This window comes from Galeopterus variegatus, unplaced genomic scaffold (genome assembly GCF_000696425.1).
Source record: "Galeopterus variegatus unplaced genomic scaffold, G_variegatus-3.0.2 Scaffold155, whole genome shotgun sequence".
NCBI lineage: Eukaryota > Metazoa > Chordata > Mammalia > Dermoptera > Cynocephalidae > Galeopterus > Galeopterus variegatus.
Window position 1 is genome coordinate 580,351 of NW_007726266.1, and position 17,082 is coordinate 597,432.

At 38.3% G+C, this 17,082-nt stretch overlaps 1 protein-coding gene across 1 annotated transcript in view; it reads right to left on the bottom strand.

Annotated features, from left to right (window-relative positions):
* Positions 1-17,082, bottom strand: part of VPS53 (vacuolar protein sorting 53 homolog (S. cerevisiae)) — a 152,614-nt gene that overhangs the window by 125,524 nt on the left and 10,008 nt on the right. The window contains exons 3-4 of the mRNA XM_008592999.1: positions 15,841-15,890; positions 14,371-14,437 (exon numbers count right to left, since the gene is read on the bottom strand). Of these exons, the coding sequence (XP_008591221.1) occupies positions 14,371-14,437; positions 15,841-15,890 (117 nt within the window). The remainder of the gene's footprint in view (positions 1-14,370; positions 14,438-15,840; positions 15,891-17,082) is intronic.

Consider the following 17,082-nt stretch of genomic DNA (forward strand, 5'->3'; position numbering starts at 1 on the left):
AATAAAGGGTTAAAAACCCCTTTCCGGTCATTTTTAAAAAAAAAAAAAAAAAAAAAAAAAGGATAAAATAATAAATTTATATTACATATATTTTACACAATTAAAAAACTAATGTAATGTATCAAAAACCATTCAATAGTATATTTTAAACAGATAAGTTATATTGTACATGAATTAGAACTCAATAAAGTTGTTAAAAATGTAGCAATATAAAAAAGCAAAAAAAGTCATATTTACTAAATAAAATTTTTAAAAATTTGAAAAAGGATCATCAAATACATCAAACTACTTGCAAAAAAAAAAAAAAAGAAAAACAGAAACAAAAACCTCTTAACTCTTTGTTCTTAAGTGAAATAAAAACTGTATTCAAAGAGTATTTAGAAAAATAACAACAATAAAAATAGATTTTAACACTCAGGACATGTGGTCAAAGTGGTATTCAAGGATAAGTCATACCTTTAAATATTCTTATTCTTACACAACAAAGAATTAAAAGAAACTTAAAGAAGACAAAAACAAAAGAAGTAATAAAGACAAAGGTATAAAGTAATGAATTGAAAAAGGAAAAGAATAGAATTAATAAATAAATCTAAGAGCAAGGCCTTTGAAAAAGCCTTAAAAAATTCTGGCTTGTTTAATCTAAGGGGAAGAAAAGAGGAAATACAACATTAAGAATGGAAAGAGAACATAAACAGAGATTTGGAAAGAATGAATAAACTTTAAACATCTGAGTGAAATTATTTTCAATACTCTATACTTACAAAAATCAACTCAAGAAGTGGAAGATGTAAATATAATTATAGAAGTAACAGAAAAGGCTGACAAAGAACAAATCCCCCAAAAGGCACTAGGCCTTGATAATTTTATAGGTAAATTGCTTCAAAACTTTTGGGGTATAATTTTTTATATTGTTTAAATGGTCTCGGTGCATAGCAAAAAATGAAAACCTTCCCAACTTGTTTTATAAAGCTGACAAAATCTGATACGCAACCTAACAACAACATCATCAAAAGAAGAAAATTATAGGGCTGGCCTGTGGCTCACTTGGGAGAGTGCGGTGCTTATAACACCAAGGCCATGGGTTCGGATCCCTATATAGGGATGGCCAGTTAGCTCACTTGGGAGAGCGTGGTGCTGACAACACCAAGTCAAGAGTTAAGATCCTCTTACTGGTCGTCTTAAAAAAAAAAAAAATCCTTAACAGTCAAAAATTCTGGAAACAAGACAACATCACACTTAGTGTAGCTCTAGGAGAAAAGGGTCTTTGCTTTGTTCAGTGCATTATTCCCAATGCCTATAATAGTGCCTAGCATGCAGAAGGCACTCACTAAATATGTACTGAGTGAGCAAATGAACAAATATGCTAACTAGAGTTGCTATCATTAAAATCAAGAACAAATTGTCTGCCATCCCCACTCTTACTTAACACTGAAACATTATTCAGAAAGAGAATTTCTAAAACTTTTTGATCTCAGGATCTCTTTATAGTCTTGGAAATTACTGAAAACAGTTTATGTGGATTATATCTACCTATATATACCAATGCTGGAAATTAAAACTGGGAAGTTTAAAAAATATGTATCTATTAGTCCACTTAAAATAAAAGTAATAAATCCATTACATGTTAATATAAATATGTTTTTATAAAAAATAACTATATTTGGGCCGGCCCGGTGGCGCACTGGATAGTGCGCTGCTTGGGAAGCGCAGCGGCACTCCCGCCCGAGGGTTCGGATCCCACGTACAGACCGGTTCCTGCTAACTGGCTGAGCGAGGCGCGGGAGCAGCACCGAGGGTTGCAGTCCCGTTGCCGGTCCCCGGTCCGGTGCGGGGGCAACACTGAGGGTTGCGATCCGTTGCCGGACACGGAAAAAGATAAAAAAAGACAAAAAAAAAAAACCAAACTATATTTCCCCCAAACAAAACAAATTCCTGGGGAAGAGTGGTACTGTTTCTGTCTTTGCAAGTATCTTTAGTGTCTCCTCTAATAGACACCAGCTGGACTCTTATATATGCTTCTGTATTGAATCTGTTGTGATATGTTGTTCTGATTGAAAATATTTACAAAATCTGGCTTCACAGAGATTTGTAGTTAGAAAAAGGAAAAATTATTTGAATGCACTTGTCTTAGTCAGTTCAGGCTGCTATAACAAAATACCTTAAAAACTGGGTAATTTCTAGGGTGGCCAGTTAACTCAACTGGTTAGAATGTGGCGCTGATAACACCAAAGTCTGCTAACAGTTCTGGAGGCTGGGAAGTATAAGATCAAGGTGCTAGCAGATTTGGTATTTAGTGAGGGCCCTTTCTTCATAGATGGCACCTCACATGGAGGAGGAGGCAAACAGGTTCCCTCAAAAAGCTCTTTTATGAGGGCACTCATCCCATGCATGAGGGCTCTGTGTCACCTCCCAAAGTCCCTGCCTCTTAATACTATCACATTGGGGATTAAGTTCCAATTTACAAATACTGGGGAGACACCAACATTCAGACCATAGCAACCCTTTCCAGGTATTTGTCAATGATTCTTTTTTAAACTACACCAAACTTGAAAAGTAGTAGATACTGAAAAATTAGTTTCAATGTAGAAGTTGGAAACTTATTAATGAGCTTGTCATGTTACACTAAACTAAAATCCATTGGTCTGCCTAGGGTGCAGAAAGCTGGAAAGAGTGTTGCTCTTATACTAACAATGAGGAAAAAATAAACTAAAATCACAACATTTCTTGAACCGATCAGAGAGCTAAAGACAACCAAGTATCCTGAAATCCAAGAAGAGACATGGTTCCCCAGGAAAGACAGGACACAAGGATGGTCTTACATGGGGTACAGCATAAAAGGAAGACAGGGATGCCATATAAACAGGTAAGAAGGAATCAACTAACATTTTTTAAAAATTACTGAAGGCCAAGTGTGGGCTACTGAAAGAGTATAAAACTCCTGGGAGCTGCAAAAACTATTACAGCATCAAAGTATGAAACCTCTTGAGAAAAAAAATGAATGAAAATCTATTTGCCCACACAGGGCAGTTGGCACCCACTCTCAGATTCTTTCCCAAGACCTCTACTGGATGCTCCTGAGAAAATCTGGGGGCATTCTACACAAAATACCTAACATTCAATAAAAAATTATAAGACACATACACATACCAGGAAGGAAGGAAGGAAAGAAGGAAGGAAGGAAAGGAGAAACAAGAGACAAAGCAACTAACAGAACCAGTCTCAAAGAAAAGCCACTTGTTAGAACTATTACATAGGATGTAGAGGAGGAGATTTAAAAATAATGATGAATAATATACTAGAGAATCTAGTAGAAAAGGTATTCAGCATGTGTGAACAGATTAGGAATTGCAGAAGAGAGCTGGAAATTATAAGAAAGAGTCAAATGGGAATGTTAAAAATAAGAAATAGTGTCAGAGCTGAAGAATTCCTTCAACTCACTCATCACACTTGACACAGCCAAAAACACAAAAAACAAAAATCAGTTAACTTTAAGACAGGTCAATAGAAATTGCCCAAACTGAAACATAAAGAGAGGGAAAAAAAGAGAATCCAACAGCTGCAGAACAGTACTAAATAGTCTAACAAATGTGTAAGTAGATTCCAGAAGCAGGAGAGAGAATAGAGCAGAAATATTTGAAGAGATAATAGCTGAGAATTAAAAAAAAAAAGAAAAACACCAAACTATGGATACAGTAAGTGCAAAGACCCCATACAGGATAACTTTTTTAAAAAAGAAGACATCAGACATTAGACACATCATAGTAAAACTGCTGAAAAGAAAATGAGAGAAAGAAAGGTAAAATCTTAAAGACAGCCATCATGGAGGTGAGACACATTACATAGAGAATAAAGATAAGAACAACTGCAGACTTTTCCTCAGAAACAATGCAAGTCCGAAGACAAAGACTGGCATTTTTAAAGAACTGAAAAGAAAAGAAAAAAACAAAAACAAAACAAAAAACTGTCAACCTAGAATTTTATACTGAGCAAAAATATCTTTAAAAAATAAAGGCAGGGGCCGGCCCGGTGGCGCACTGGATAAGTGCGCCGCTTGGGAAGCGCTGCGGCGCTCCCGCCCGAGGGTTCGGATCCCACATACAGACCGGTTCCCGCTCACTGGCTGAGCGAGGCGCGGGGGCAACGCCGAGGGTTGCAATCCCGTTGCCGGTCCCCGGTCCGGTACGGGGGCAACACTGAGGGTTGCGATCCGTTGCCGGACACGGAAAAAGACAAAAGACAAAAAATAAAATAAAAAATAAAAAAAATAAAGGCAAAATAAAAACTTTACAAGCAAACAAAAACTCAAAGCTCACTGCCAGTAGACCTGCACTATAAAATATTAAAGGAAGTTCATCAGGCAGAAGAAATATGGTACAGAAAAAAGCTTGGATCTAAAGAAATAGAATAATTATGTGAACTGATGGATATGTCAATTTGCTGTACGACAGTCACCATTTTACTATCTATATGTATCCCATAACATCATGTTGCATACTTAAATATACATAATAAAAAATTATTTTATAAAAATAAAATAACTTGAAAGATGACAATGAAGGCAAATATAAAAGTTTTTTTTCTTTTTTTAATTGCCCTAAAAGTTAATTGTCTAAAGCAAAAATAGTAACAGTGTATTATGAGGTTTAAAATATATGTAAAGGGCCGGCCCAGTGGCGCACTGGATAGTGCGCCGCTTGGGAAGCGCAGCGGCGCTCCCGCCCGAGGGTTCGGATCCCACATACAGACCGGTTCCCGCTCACTGGCTGAGCGAGGTGTGGGAGCAACACCGAGGATTGCAATCCCGTTGCCGGTCCCCGGTCCGGTACGGGGGCAACACTGAGGGTTGCGATCCGTTGCCGGACACGGAAAAAGACAAAAGACAAAAAAAAAAAAAAAATGTAAAAGCAAGATGTATGACAATAATAGCAAGATGTATGACAATAATAGAATGAATAAACGATGGGAGGAAGGAACTGGAAGTCTGCTATCATAAGGTTCTTATATTACACATAAAGTGATATAATATTATTACTGTGATATTAATGATAATATTACTGTGATAAATTAAAGATGTATATTGTAAACCCTAGGACAACCGCTAGAAACAGAAAAACAACAAGGAATATAACAAACTGAAGACAACTAGCAAGATGACAGATCTTTTTTTTTTCCTTGGCAGCTGGTTGGTAAGAGATCCAAACCCTTGACCTTGGTGTTATAACACCATGCTCTAACCAAATGAGCTAACTGGCCAGCCCAAGATGATAGATTTAAATCCAACCATATTGTGGGAACAAAGCAAGGCTATCTACTCGCACTAATTTTATTCCACATCATACTGGAAGGCTTTGCAAGAGTAATAAGGCAAAAAGTAAAACTATCTTTATTCATAGATGACATCATTATCTACCTTAAAAAAACCCAAAGCCTACAAAAACTACCTACAACTAATAAGTGAGTTCAGCAAAGTTGCAGAATACAAGGTCAAAATATAAAAATCAGTTATATTTCCATAACTGTGAGGGACAATAGTACCAAAAACCATAACATTTAATATATCTCTCTTTTTTTTTCTTGAGACCGGCCACACCGTGCTCAGCCAGTGAGCGCACCGGCCATCCCTGTATAGGATCGGAACCCACGGCGGGAGCGCTGCTGCGCTCCCAGCACCACACTCTCCCGAGTGCGCCGTGGGCTCGGCCCATAACATTTAATATAAATCTAACAAAATATGAGCAAGATTTTTTTTTTTTAGTTTTATTTTTTATTTAATTTTCATTTGTTGGCAGCAGGCCAGTATGGGGATCCAAACCCATGACCTTGGGGGTTACAAAGCTGAGCTCTAACCTACTGAACTAAACGACCAGTCTATGAGCAAGATTTATATGCTGAAAACTAAAAACATTGTTAAGAGAAACTGAAAACCTACATAAATGAAGAAATATACCATGTTCACAGATTGGAAGATTTAATATTGTAAATAAGTCAATTCGCCCCAAATTGATCTATAGATTCAATGCAATCCCAAAATCCCAGAGGCTATTTTTTTTTAAGAAACCAACAAGTTGATTCTAAAATTTATATGGAAGGGCAAAGGAATTAAAATAGTCAAAACAATTTCAAAAAAGAACAATCCTAGAAGCTCAGACTACATGATTTCAAGACTTATAAAGCTATAAGTCAAGAGCCTGTGGTACTGGCAAAAGGATAAACATACAGATCAATGAAGTGGAAAAGAAAATAAATTCACACCTATATGGTCAATTGATTTTTGACAAAGGTGCCAAGACAATTCATTATAGAAAAAAAATCATGTTTTCAACAAATGAGGATGGAACTACATAAAACAATCAACTTGAAAAGTATCACAGAAATATATATAAGATATAAAGCAATAAATCTTTTAAAAAAATTATTGTCATTTCAACAATAAGACTTCTAAAAGAAAACACAGAAGAAAATGTGATCTGGGGTTAGACACAGGATTTTTAGGCAGGACACCAAAGCACAGGTCATAAAAGAAAATTAATTGATAAACTGTACTTCATCAAAATTTAAAAACTCATCCATCCATCAAGACACTCTGTTAAGAAAGTAAAAAAACAAACCACAGAGGACTGGCAGAAAATGTATGCAAAACACATATCTGACAAAGAATGGGTACTGCACTAATTTCCACTCCTATCAGTATGGTGTGCGAGGGCCTATTTTCCTAATTTATTATGTCTTAACCCATTTCTCAAGGAAAGAGTAATAAAAGAAGACAGACCCCAATACCGACATAAACAGAGAAGGCTTGATAATCTCAGGGTAAAAACTGCCTTGTTTTGGAGGTGGGATGAGAGACAAAAGAAATAAAAAGTCAGATGTAACCAATACAAATAGCTTGAGTGGGGAAGGGTGAGCTTTGAGAGCCAACAAGGTAAGACCAGCGCACCATCCACGGGCCTGATGTGTCTGGAAACCAGTGTTGAATAGGCCGTGAAGGCTCCTTTGCTACCCAGGTATCAGTTCACTCTGTTGATAAGAATACGGCATCTAAAAATACTTTTCCTTTTAAAATGGTATGTATTTATTAAGAACAATTTGGAAATTATAAAAACTGGATATGGAAAAAATATTAAAATTATCTGCACTCTCAAATTTCAAAAACAAACAAACATACTGTCCTCGTGTGGAATATTTACCTTCCCCAACTTTGGAGTGATGTGCACCTCATTCCCTGGCAAATGTCTAATGCAGGTCTTAAGGACAGGACAAGTAAACTAGCCTTTCACCACCTTTGATGCAACAGGTAAGCTGTGCTACAATTTTCATTCACAGAGAACAGCATACTGAGGGCAGTAAGGAGGCTCTAATAATTCAGAGCAAGTAAACCCGGAGTTGCTCTAAAGCAGGTAAGTAGGGATGGAAAGGAGTGGAGCTGTTGGAAAAGCCACAGGAACTTGACAAATGCCTGGACGCATAAAGTTAGGCACACTGATATTCCAATGGGTTCTATCATACAGCAGCAGCAGCATTACTGCCATTTACTAAGCACAATTGAGCCCAACATCATGCTATGTGTATTAAAATTCATTAACTCTAATCCCCACCACCCCGAAGTAGGTATTATTTTCTCCATGTCACAAATGAAGAACCTGAGGCTCAGAGAAGTTAAGTAACTTGTCCAAGGTCACACAGATAGTAATAGCAGAGCCAAAATTTAAATTCAAAGCTCAAGTTTATTTTCACTTGACCAAGCCGCCATACAATGTTACATTATGGACAATGCCCAATTACTCCAGTCCTTACAGAAGTCAAATAAAATGCTCAGTCCTTCATTGCACATAGAGGAGACAGAAGATAGCTGTTTTGGATTCCTTACAGGCTGTTTAAAAATGAAGGATTTTAGGGCCGAGCCCGTGGCGCACTCGGGAGAGTGCAGCGCTGGGAGCGCGGCAGTGCTCCCACCACGGGTTCGGATCCTATATAGGGATGACCGGTGCGCTCACAGCACTCACTGGCTGAGCGCGGTGCGGCCGGTCTCAAAAAGGACAAAAAAAAAAAAAGAAGGATTTTAGAGGGCAAGTGGCAAAAGGTTCCAAATATGCAGCAGGCATCTCTCTCTGCCCAAAAAGCACTATCAAGGCTCATGTGCAATAAACGTGATGAAGCATGGTGGTCAAACTAAACCCAGTCACACTATAATGCTAACCATTATAATGAAAATTTTATGAATATTAATGAACATTTTATGAATCCTTGCATAAGCTATGGTCAAAATCCTCTACAAGAAGGCAAAACTGAACATTCACTTGGATCCAACTTGTCAAGTAAAGGCAAGTTAACCTTCACCTCTGCACCAGATGTTAAGAAATCCTGGCTGGGGAATGGTAGAGAGCCCTAGTCAAAATTAGGGACACTAGGCCCATATGATAGGCTGAGCTGAGCTACAACCTGTCTCCAGGCCTGCCCCACAAATCAGTGCTTTCTGTGCTCTTGGGTCATGCCCAGACCTTAGCAATTTCTGAAGTTTAGTGTTGTTGGCAGACATTCTGAAAAGTGTAATACAAAAAAATAGACAAAAAATGTCCAACCATTCTCAGTCACTAACAGGAAAATTTGAGCCTATACCTTAAAAGCTCACTTACTTTATTTTTTTATTTATTTTTATTTTAGGGGAGTGGGTGGCCAGCAAGGGGATCCAAACCCTTGGCCTTGGTGTTATAACACTGAGCTCTACCAGACTAAGCTAACTGGCCAGCCATTCGATTAATTTAGATCTAATATGTTTTAGCAGAAGAAAGCAATTGGCAGTTGCCATTTTTTTCCCAAATGATTTATGGTCTCTTTAATACCAATGCCATTTATTTTCTTCTAATTTCACCAAGCAATGGGCTTCATTTTCCTCCCAAAGGAGGATGAGAGAAAGGATAAATGTAAAATGATGGAGAATAAGAACACAAACCCTCCTGCTAGTGAGCTGACAATGACAAATTCATAAACCCACATAATTACAATCAACACCATGCTGCAAAGTCCCACCTTCTACCTAGTTCAGATGGAGAGCACAATTATTTTTGTCCTAATACTTGAATTAGATGATATGCTAATTTTGAAGATGAAAAGCAGGAACACTTTTTCTGTGGAAGGCAACATGCTTTGCTGATTTAGTTAATAAATCTTTATATTTCTATGAAAAGTGAAGAAGGCAATGATTAGCCTCCTTTTCTCGGGAAACTCAGACATGGAAAGATTAAGAAACATGGCCCTGGACAAGACCCGAGGACAGGTAGAAATCCTTTGTTTTCTGGGTTTGGCACTTTGTACTAAAGTGAGGATGAGGAAGAGAACAGAAAGTCTCTAATGGCATGCCACATGGCTCTGAACCCACCCTGTTCCACCTTTTCATCTACAATTTGAATGAAGACATAGAAGACATCTCTGTCGAATCTGCCACTGATAGAATAGGGAGGTCATCAAGATTCCAAAAGGTCTTGACAGTCTGGAACAATCAAACAAACCAAGCAAGATGAAACCATAAAGTTGGGCACTTAATTTCTGTAGGGATACCGTGGGCACTCAAGCGGAGGGGGAGGGGGAAGGTACTCCCTGGCAATATGGCGCCCTTCCGGGTTCTTCTCGGCAGTAAAAGCCCGCTGGCGCCAAACCTCAACCAGTCACAAGTCAAGGCTCACTTCCTGCCCAGCCCTGTCCAATCAGCTACTGCCCCCTCCACCCCTATCCAAACCCAGAACGCAGCTCCCTATAAATATACGCGCAGTCCTTGAATAAAGTGGAACTTCTCTGGCGAACTGTTAGCTCGGGTCTCGCGTGTTTTCCTTTCAATTTCAAAGACTCTCTTATACAAATAGAGGAGGAAAAAGTTTAAATGAAGTTCATATGAAAAAAAAACCTGGGGCAGTACTGCAAACTGTTGGCCCACAGATATGTTTTGGTTGGCCTTTGCAGTGTTTGTGAAAAACACTAAGCCAACATTTAAAAATTCAGAGAGTCTGCATAAAAATCCGGATTTCCGGCTTCTCTTGAAAAACTGATAGATCTGACAACTCCAGGTCTGCACTTAGACATAACAATTGGTTAGAATTGATTTGTGGCTGTCCCCATTAGGCAGAGCATTCACTCCCTAAGGGATGTATATGGATGCAAATTAGCCTTCATAAGCCATTTAGATTACTTTCTTGACTCTATTGGCATCTGTCTGCAACTCTTGATCCAGGTGACTGCCAATTCAAAAGAAGCCAACAGCATGATATGGTTGCCAAAAATTTCACCAAATCCGAGGTAATGGAAGAATAGTGCCTAAACCAGTGGCCTTTAACTTTTGAAAAGTCACAGACTCTTTAGAGAATCTAGAAAAATCAATGAGTCCAGAAATATGTCTATCCATACAAAAATTTACAATTAATTTCAGGGAGTTGACAGACCCTCTGAACTACCAGTTTCCAAGTTAATGACCCCAGTCTAGAAAATGAGCTAAATTGTCTCATATATATTCACATATGTCTACTCCTGGGAATCTCATTTTAAGAGGGATGCTGACAAACTGCTATCAAGAGCTCTGCAACCAGGATGATAAGGGTCTGGAAATTACATTTTAAAGTTAAAGAAACTAAGAATGGTCAAGGGTTTAGATCCCCATACTGGCCAGCCACCCCCCGACACCCCCACCAAAAAAAGGAAACTAAGAATGGCTAGCCTAGAAAAAGGAAGACTTAGAAGAGAATATAATATCCACTTTAAAAATCAGAAACTGTAATAAGGGGCCGGCCCGTGGCTCACTCGGGAGAGTGTGGTGCTGATAACAGCAAGGCCACGAGTTCGATACAGGGATGGCCAGTTTACTCACTGGGTTAGCGTGGTGCTGACAACAGCAAGTCAAGGGTTAAGATCCCCTTACCGGTCATCTTTAAAAAAAAAAAAAAAAAAAAGTTTAGCAGAGTGCTAATCCAGCAGCTAGTATTTCAGAAATATCATGAAACTAAAGAAATGGCCTCAGTATGTCTTTAATTTCTAAATCATCCCCTCCTTTTTCTGCTAAAATGTCTTTTAAGAATGTAAAGTAAATATTTTGCCCTTATTTACACAGATCAAAAAGCACACTGTGCTGGCTGAACACAATCAAGATTACACTTATAAAAGGAAAACTTTCTTTTGTCCATGTTGCTGCTCTCCTCCTGAGTGTTCCTCAGAAGCTTAGGAAACAAGTGCTAAAAACAAACTTTTCCTCTGTTCCAGGGAAGAGAGGAACGTGGGGCCTCTTGACCTATAAAATTCAATATTTTGGAACATCCATAATTCTCCCAAGTCTGTGCCAGTCAAATAGAGACTCCCTTTAGCAAACTACCAGCCAGCCAGGGTTGGAGAGTAAGATCTTCATCCCTAGGAGGTGACAAAGACGGGAGGACCCAAAAGCACCCTGGGGGGAAAAAAAGCCTCTGCTTCAGCTTGCCTTACAAACTGTTGGAAAAGACAGATGGAGGGGATGACAGGAAAAGCAATTATTTCTTCTGGGCTTCCTTTCTGTCTGGATTCTAAGGAGACGAATACAAAATTCCATCACAGACTGAAATGCTATCTAAACATTCTTGAAAATGTGGTCTTGCTCTCTGAAATATGACCTGCTCTGCTGCAGCAACCTGTAACCTATTAATATGTGAAGGTGGGGAATGCCAACATTTCTGCAGGCTGTCTAATTCTGGGCCTGCCTCTCCAATACTGCTATTGTAACTCCCAGGTTATAACGTAAATAACTAAAAGATATATGACTACACAGCATGACCCAACAAAAAGTCCTGATGAATCATTCACTTACTTTCACATTCTTGGAATTTTATTTATTTATTTTTTTGGCAGCTGGCTGGTACAGGGATCCGAACTCTTGACCCTGGTGTTATAATACCATGCTCTAACCAACGGAGCTAACCAGCCAGGCTTCTTGGAATTTTAAATACCAGAGACTCTCCTAAATACTTTAAGGCTTCCAGTGAGCCATTCTAAATGTAGTCTGAATCACACTAACCAGAAGTGTTATTATTCCAAATAGTAGTAAATTCAGACTATTCATGCACAAATCAATTTTCAAACCACTTTATTTATTTAGTTTTAGATTTTGACATTATTTGATTCCCTGCCTTGTACCAAAAGGGACTTGAGTAAAAGATAAATAAAATACAAGGTAAGTTAAAATAGAAAGCAAGAAAAGAAAGGCCAGGGTAGGAACAAAAATGATGGCTTGAAATAGGGCTAAAACCTTGTTACACTGGTCTGCAATTTTTATTTTTACTTCATATCTATTAAGCCACTTTAAAGGAACACTCACACACTGACCATGATATTTTTATGGTAAAGGGCTTCTGTTTATTTGCAATTAATAAACAATTTCACACAGACCAAATAATCAAGTTTCAAGACCTTTCTAGTACTAAAATTCTGATTCCTTTGGTATATCCAGATGAGGCAACAGAAAATATCATAAAAGTAGTAGTATTTGAGCTTACCCTTAGATTGGTAAGATTTGGAAATGTAGCTACTGAAAGAAAGAGGAGAAAAAGCACTTCAGACACAAAGAAGTAAGTAAGCCCAGAGAGCACAGGGCATGCTTATAGAGCACTAAGTCTTTGGTATGGATAGAATACAACAGGAGACAAAATCAGAAATGTAGACCAAAGCATCGAATGCCAAGCAAAGGAACAAGGATTTCATTTGGTAGCCAGAAGCCCCTGATGTTTCTGAAGAGGCAGATGACATGACCAGATATACACTGCAAAAATTAATCAGCAGAATGAGGCTGGAATGTCTACAGGCTGTCCTATTATTCTTTATTACCTCTAAAGGCCCCACTGACAAGGGTCTCATCTACCAGAGAAGCAGGGCTTCATAGGAGACACCTCAATGGACAAAAACAAAGCAACAATGACTAAGGACCATGGAAGAGTCCAGGAACTAATATAAATTTCAGGAAAAAAAAGTCTATAAGCAAATACTGATGATGACAACAAGGATAAAGGGAGACTACCTACAAATAGGCCAGTGAAAGCTGACTATTAAAGAGGAAGAAGAAAGTCATAAAATGTAGGAAAAATATAGAGATAAATAAAACTAAAAATGTAAAAGAAAGAGATTCGTAACACCTCTGAGCTACTAGCAGAGGAAACAGGAATATCAGAGATCAGGAAATTTCAACATAGGATTATATTCTCTCCCCACCCCAAATCTGGGCAGCCATAGTGAACATTTTTAGAAATTAGCTGTACTAAAACATGTCAAAGAGGACAAATAACAGAATTGAAGCTATTATAAAGGTGCACTCCTAGTCTAATTGAATTAGTATTGAAAAGGGAGGAACAAGGGGCTGGCCGGTTGGCTCACTCATTAGAGCGTGGTGCTGATAACACAAAGGTCAAGGGCTGGGATCCCCATACCGGCCAGCCGCCAAACAAAAAAAGAAAAACAAACAAACAAAAAAACTGCAAAAGAGAAAGACTAGAAAATGCATGCTTAGCATTTCTGTTATCATAGCAATTTCTGATATATGATGCCTAACAGAAGAGCAGAATCCAAATAAAAAGGAAAATGGTCAGGCCGGCCCCTTGGCTCACTCAGAGAGTGTGGCGCTGGTAGCGCCGAGGCCGTGGGTTCGGATCCTATATAGGGATGGCTGGTGCACTCGCTGGCTGAGCATGGTGCGGACCATACCGTGCCGAGGGTTGTGATCCCCTTACCAGTCAAAAAAAAAAAGGGAAAATGGTTAATAGATAACATCTGGCCCCTCAACCATCAAAGAATATCTCCTCCCCACATACTTTTTTTCCCCTTTATTCCCCTCCAACTACCTTCCTTAGCTAGATCCAAAAAGAACTGTAAAACTTTTAAATGGACCGATGGGTACCTGTTTGCGGGCAAAGCTAGGTATGATGAATTGTAGCTATGTCAGGTTATTATCTTTTGCAGCAACAAAGTAATATCCAAACCCCAATAACCTAGCTGACAGACAAAAGCAGCGATCTTATTTAGCCACAGAACACAAAATAAAGTGAGTACAAGTGACATCTGACACTAACGGGGAAGAAGAGGAAACTTCAGTCTTCTCATTTCAGTCTACAGGCCCCTGGCTCTGGGTAAGTTGTGCTACCATATATGACCCTGGTCCAAGGGACACTGAGTGAGAGCTCATGGCTGGCCTGGGCAGCCTACCCCTGCTACACGGTGGGAGGGAGGGGGAGAAGTCATGTATTTTTCCTGCTGTATATGAGACAAATCAAGGAAGTGCTCTGCAAAAAGGCAGATCAACATTTTGTTCACTTGGTTGTTGGGTCTTGAAGAAATCGGGGGAGCATAATTGATATGGAGGAATAAGTTACTTACCTGCCTTCCGTCCTGCCCCACATTGGTTTGACCTCTCACAACAGTTCGAATATTGTCATCTAGTCTCCTAGCAAAAAAGTTAAAGAATACAAATCATTCAAATAATCTCTACTCTAGGTTGACCCAAAGAAAAAAAAAGTTAGTAATCTATCCATTAGCTTCTATAGATTACACCTACTTGTCCAGGAAAACCAAACAAATGAGAATGATATAAGGAACAGGGGGCAGCAACAGTAGGGCAAGAAACGAAGCCCAGGTAGACTGACGAGTTGTCTTTGTTTAAAATAAAAAGCTCTTTTCACTTAATATTCAGAGCTGTCCAAAAGGACCAATAAAACTTTTAGTATTTTTCATGGAGTAAATCAGAAATGACAAAATTGCTGAAACTTTACAGGAACAAGCCAGAGAATTCAAATTACCCCATACAAAATCTCTTCCTCAGTAACTTTAAAAGGGACAAATAGATGAAATCAGTGCTTCATCCTCTGGGCCCCGATCATGCACTCTGTGTATGACACAGATCAATAGCTTCCAGCTCCTCTTTCTCCGGTGGCTCAACAGGGGCCATATATTGGCACCTCACCCAGAGAAAGCAGAAAATAACTAGTTCACAAGTGATTTTTGGATCATCAGGGAATTTGCATTTTCTGTGCAAAACTCTGAAGAACTTAGTAGTCTCTACTAAAATTGTTATAGCTAAAAATCCAACAAAACAATAAGGATGTTTCTTTGAACTTCCTAAGGCACCAATGAAACAATACATTCTTGGGGAAGAGGTCATAGGGGAAAAAAAATCATCTCCTGGACTCAAAATAAACAATTTTCCTTACCAAAACTTAAAAACAAACAAACCGACCAACCTATATTCGAGGTAATGACATCAACCTATTTATATAATGAACAGACATTTATCGAGTGCAGGCCATGTGTCAAAACTGAATATCTAGACATGGATAAACCAGAACAAAGTTACTGGGCAGGAAGGACACCTGATGATCATCTAGGACAATCACATGCCTGGATTAATCACAATGTTTAATCCAGGGCCATCATCCAGGCCAACCAGCAGATCTGACACTATTAACTGGTATGTGCCAAGTGATACACATAAAAGCCCATCTCTATATTTAAGCTTTGGGAATACAAAAAAAAAGTAAATCTGCTAGGGAAATAAAACCATTAAAAATATAGTAGAAAAGCATTTGCCTCCTTTTATAGTGAACTATTTTGAACAGACTATTACAGCTTTCTTCCTTTTTTATGAATAATTGAAGACTAGCCAAAGAATCAAGTTCCTTACCACAAGATTCATATGGAAACCCAGATAAAAGAATTATTTTTTTAAAAATTACCATCTACAACAAACTTGAGATTTCAGGGCTGTCACAGAAAAGTATAATCCAGAATGTGATTAACTAAATTAACAACATACTTTTCATTAATTATTAACAATCATATGGTGTTACTTACCTTATTTTCAGTCTAATTTTGTTCACGACTTCGTCTATGTTTGCCAGAGACTACAATAAAGAAGGAAGAATGCCCAGCTGTTATTTTACTTCCTGGAATTCTTCTTTCACAGGGAAAAGATGAGCTATCATGGCTATTTATGAAATCTCAAAAAAGTTAATCACACAGCATGATTTTTTTTTTACTTTACTTTTTTTTTTAAAGTAAAGTAGTAGTTGGCAACTACTGCTAAATCCAGCCCAGCACCTATTTTTTGTAAATAAAGTTTTATTGGAACACAGCCATGCCCATTCACTTACATATTGTCTACGGCTGCTTTTAAGCTATAATAGCAGAGTTGGGTAGTTGTGCCAGACACACATATGGCCCACAAAGCCTGAAATATTTACGGTCTGGACCTTTACAGAAAGTTTGCAGACCCCTGGTATATAGCCCTGGTATATAGGATTGTGACAAATTCATACGACGAAATATAGCAATGAAAATAGGCTGGTTGGTTAGCTCGGCTAGTTAGAGCACAGTGTTATAACACCAAGATCAAGGGTTTGGATCCCCATTCCGGCCAGTTGCCCTCAAAAAAGAAAAGAAACAATTACAACACACAACGACATGGAAAAATCTTACTAACATAACATGAAAAAGCCAGAAAGAAGAATAAATACTGTATGATACCACTCATATGCACAGTTCAAGAAAGTTGAAACTATTCTCTCATGTTAGACGCCAGCATAGTGGTTATCTCTAGGGGAGGTAGTGACTATGAGGAGGCAAGAAAGGCCTTCTGAAGATGTTTTATTTCTTGACCTGAGTGGTGGTTATGTGGCTGTATTTTTTTTGTGAAAATTCATCAAGTTGTACACATAAAATCTGTGTACTCCTCTATGTTGTTATATTCCAATAACAAAATTTAAAGTATATAGATCTTTTAGAAAAAAGTCTGTAGTTTTAATCTAAGAAAAGATTTCAAAATTTTCTTCTTTTTGCCTGATTATTTTCTAATTACTCTATATTGGGCCGAGCCTGTGGCGCACTCGGGAGAGTGCGGCGCTGGGAGCGAAGAGACGCTTCCGCTGCGGGTTCGGATCCTATATAGGAATGGCTGATGTGCTCACTGGCTGAGCGTGGTGGTCACAAAAAAGACAAAAAATAATAATAATAATAATTACTCTATATTGACTATGCACTTCTATTATATTATAATAAAGGGTTTTCTGGTTTTTTTTTTTTTTTTTTTAAGATAAT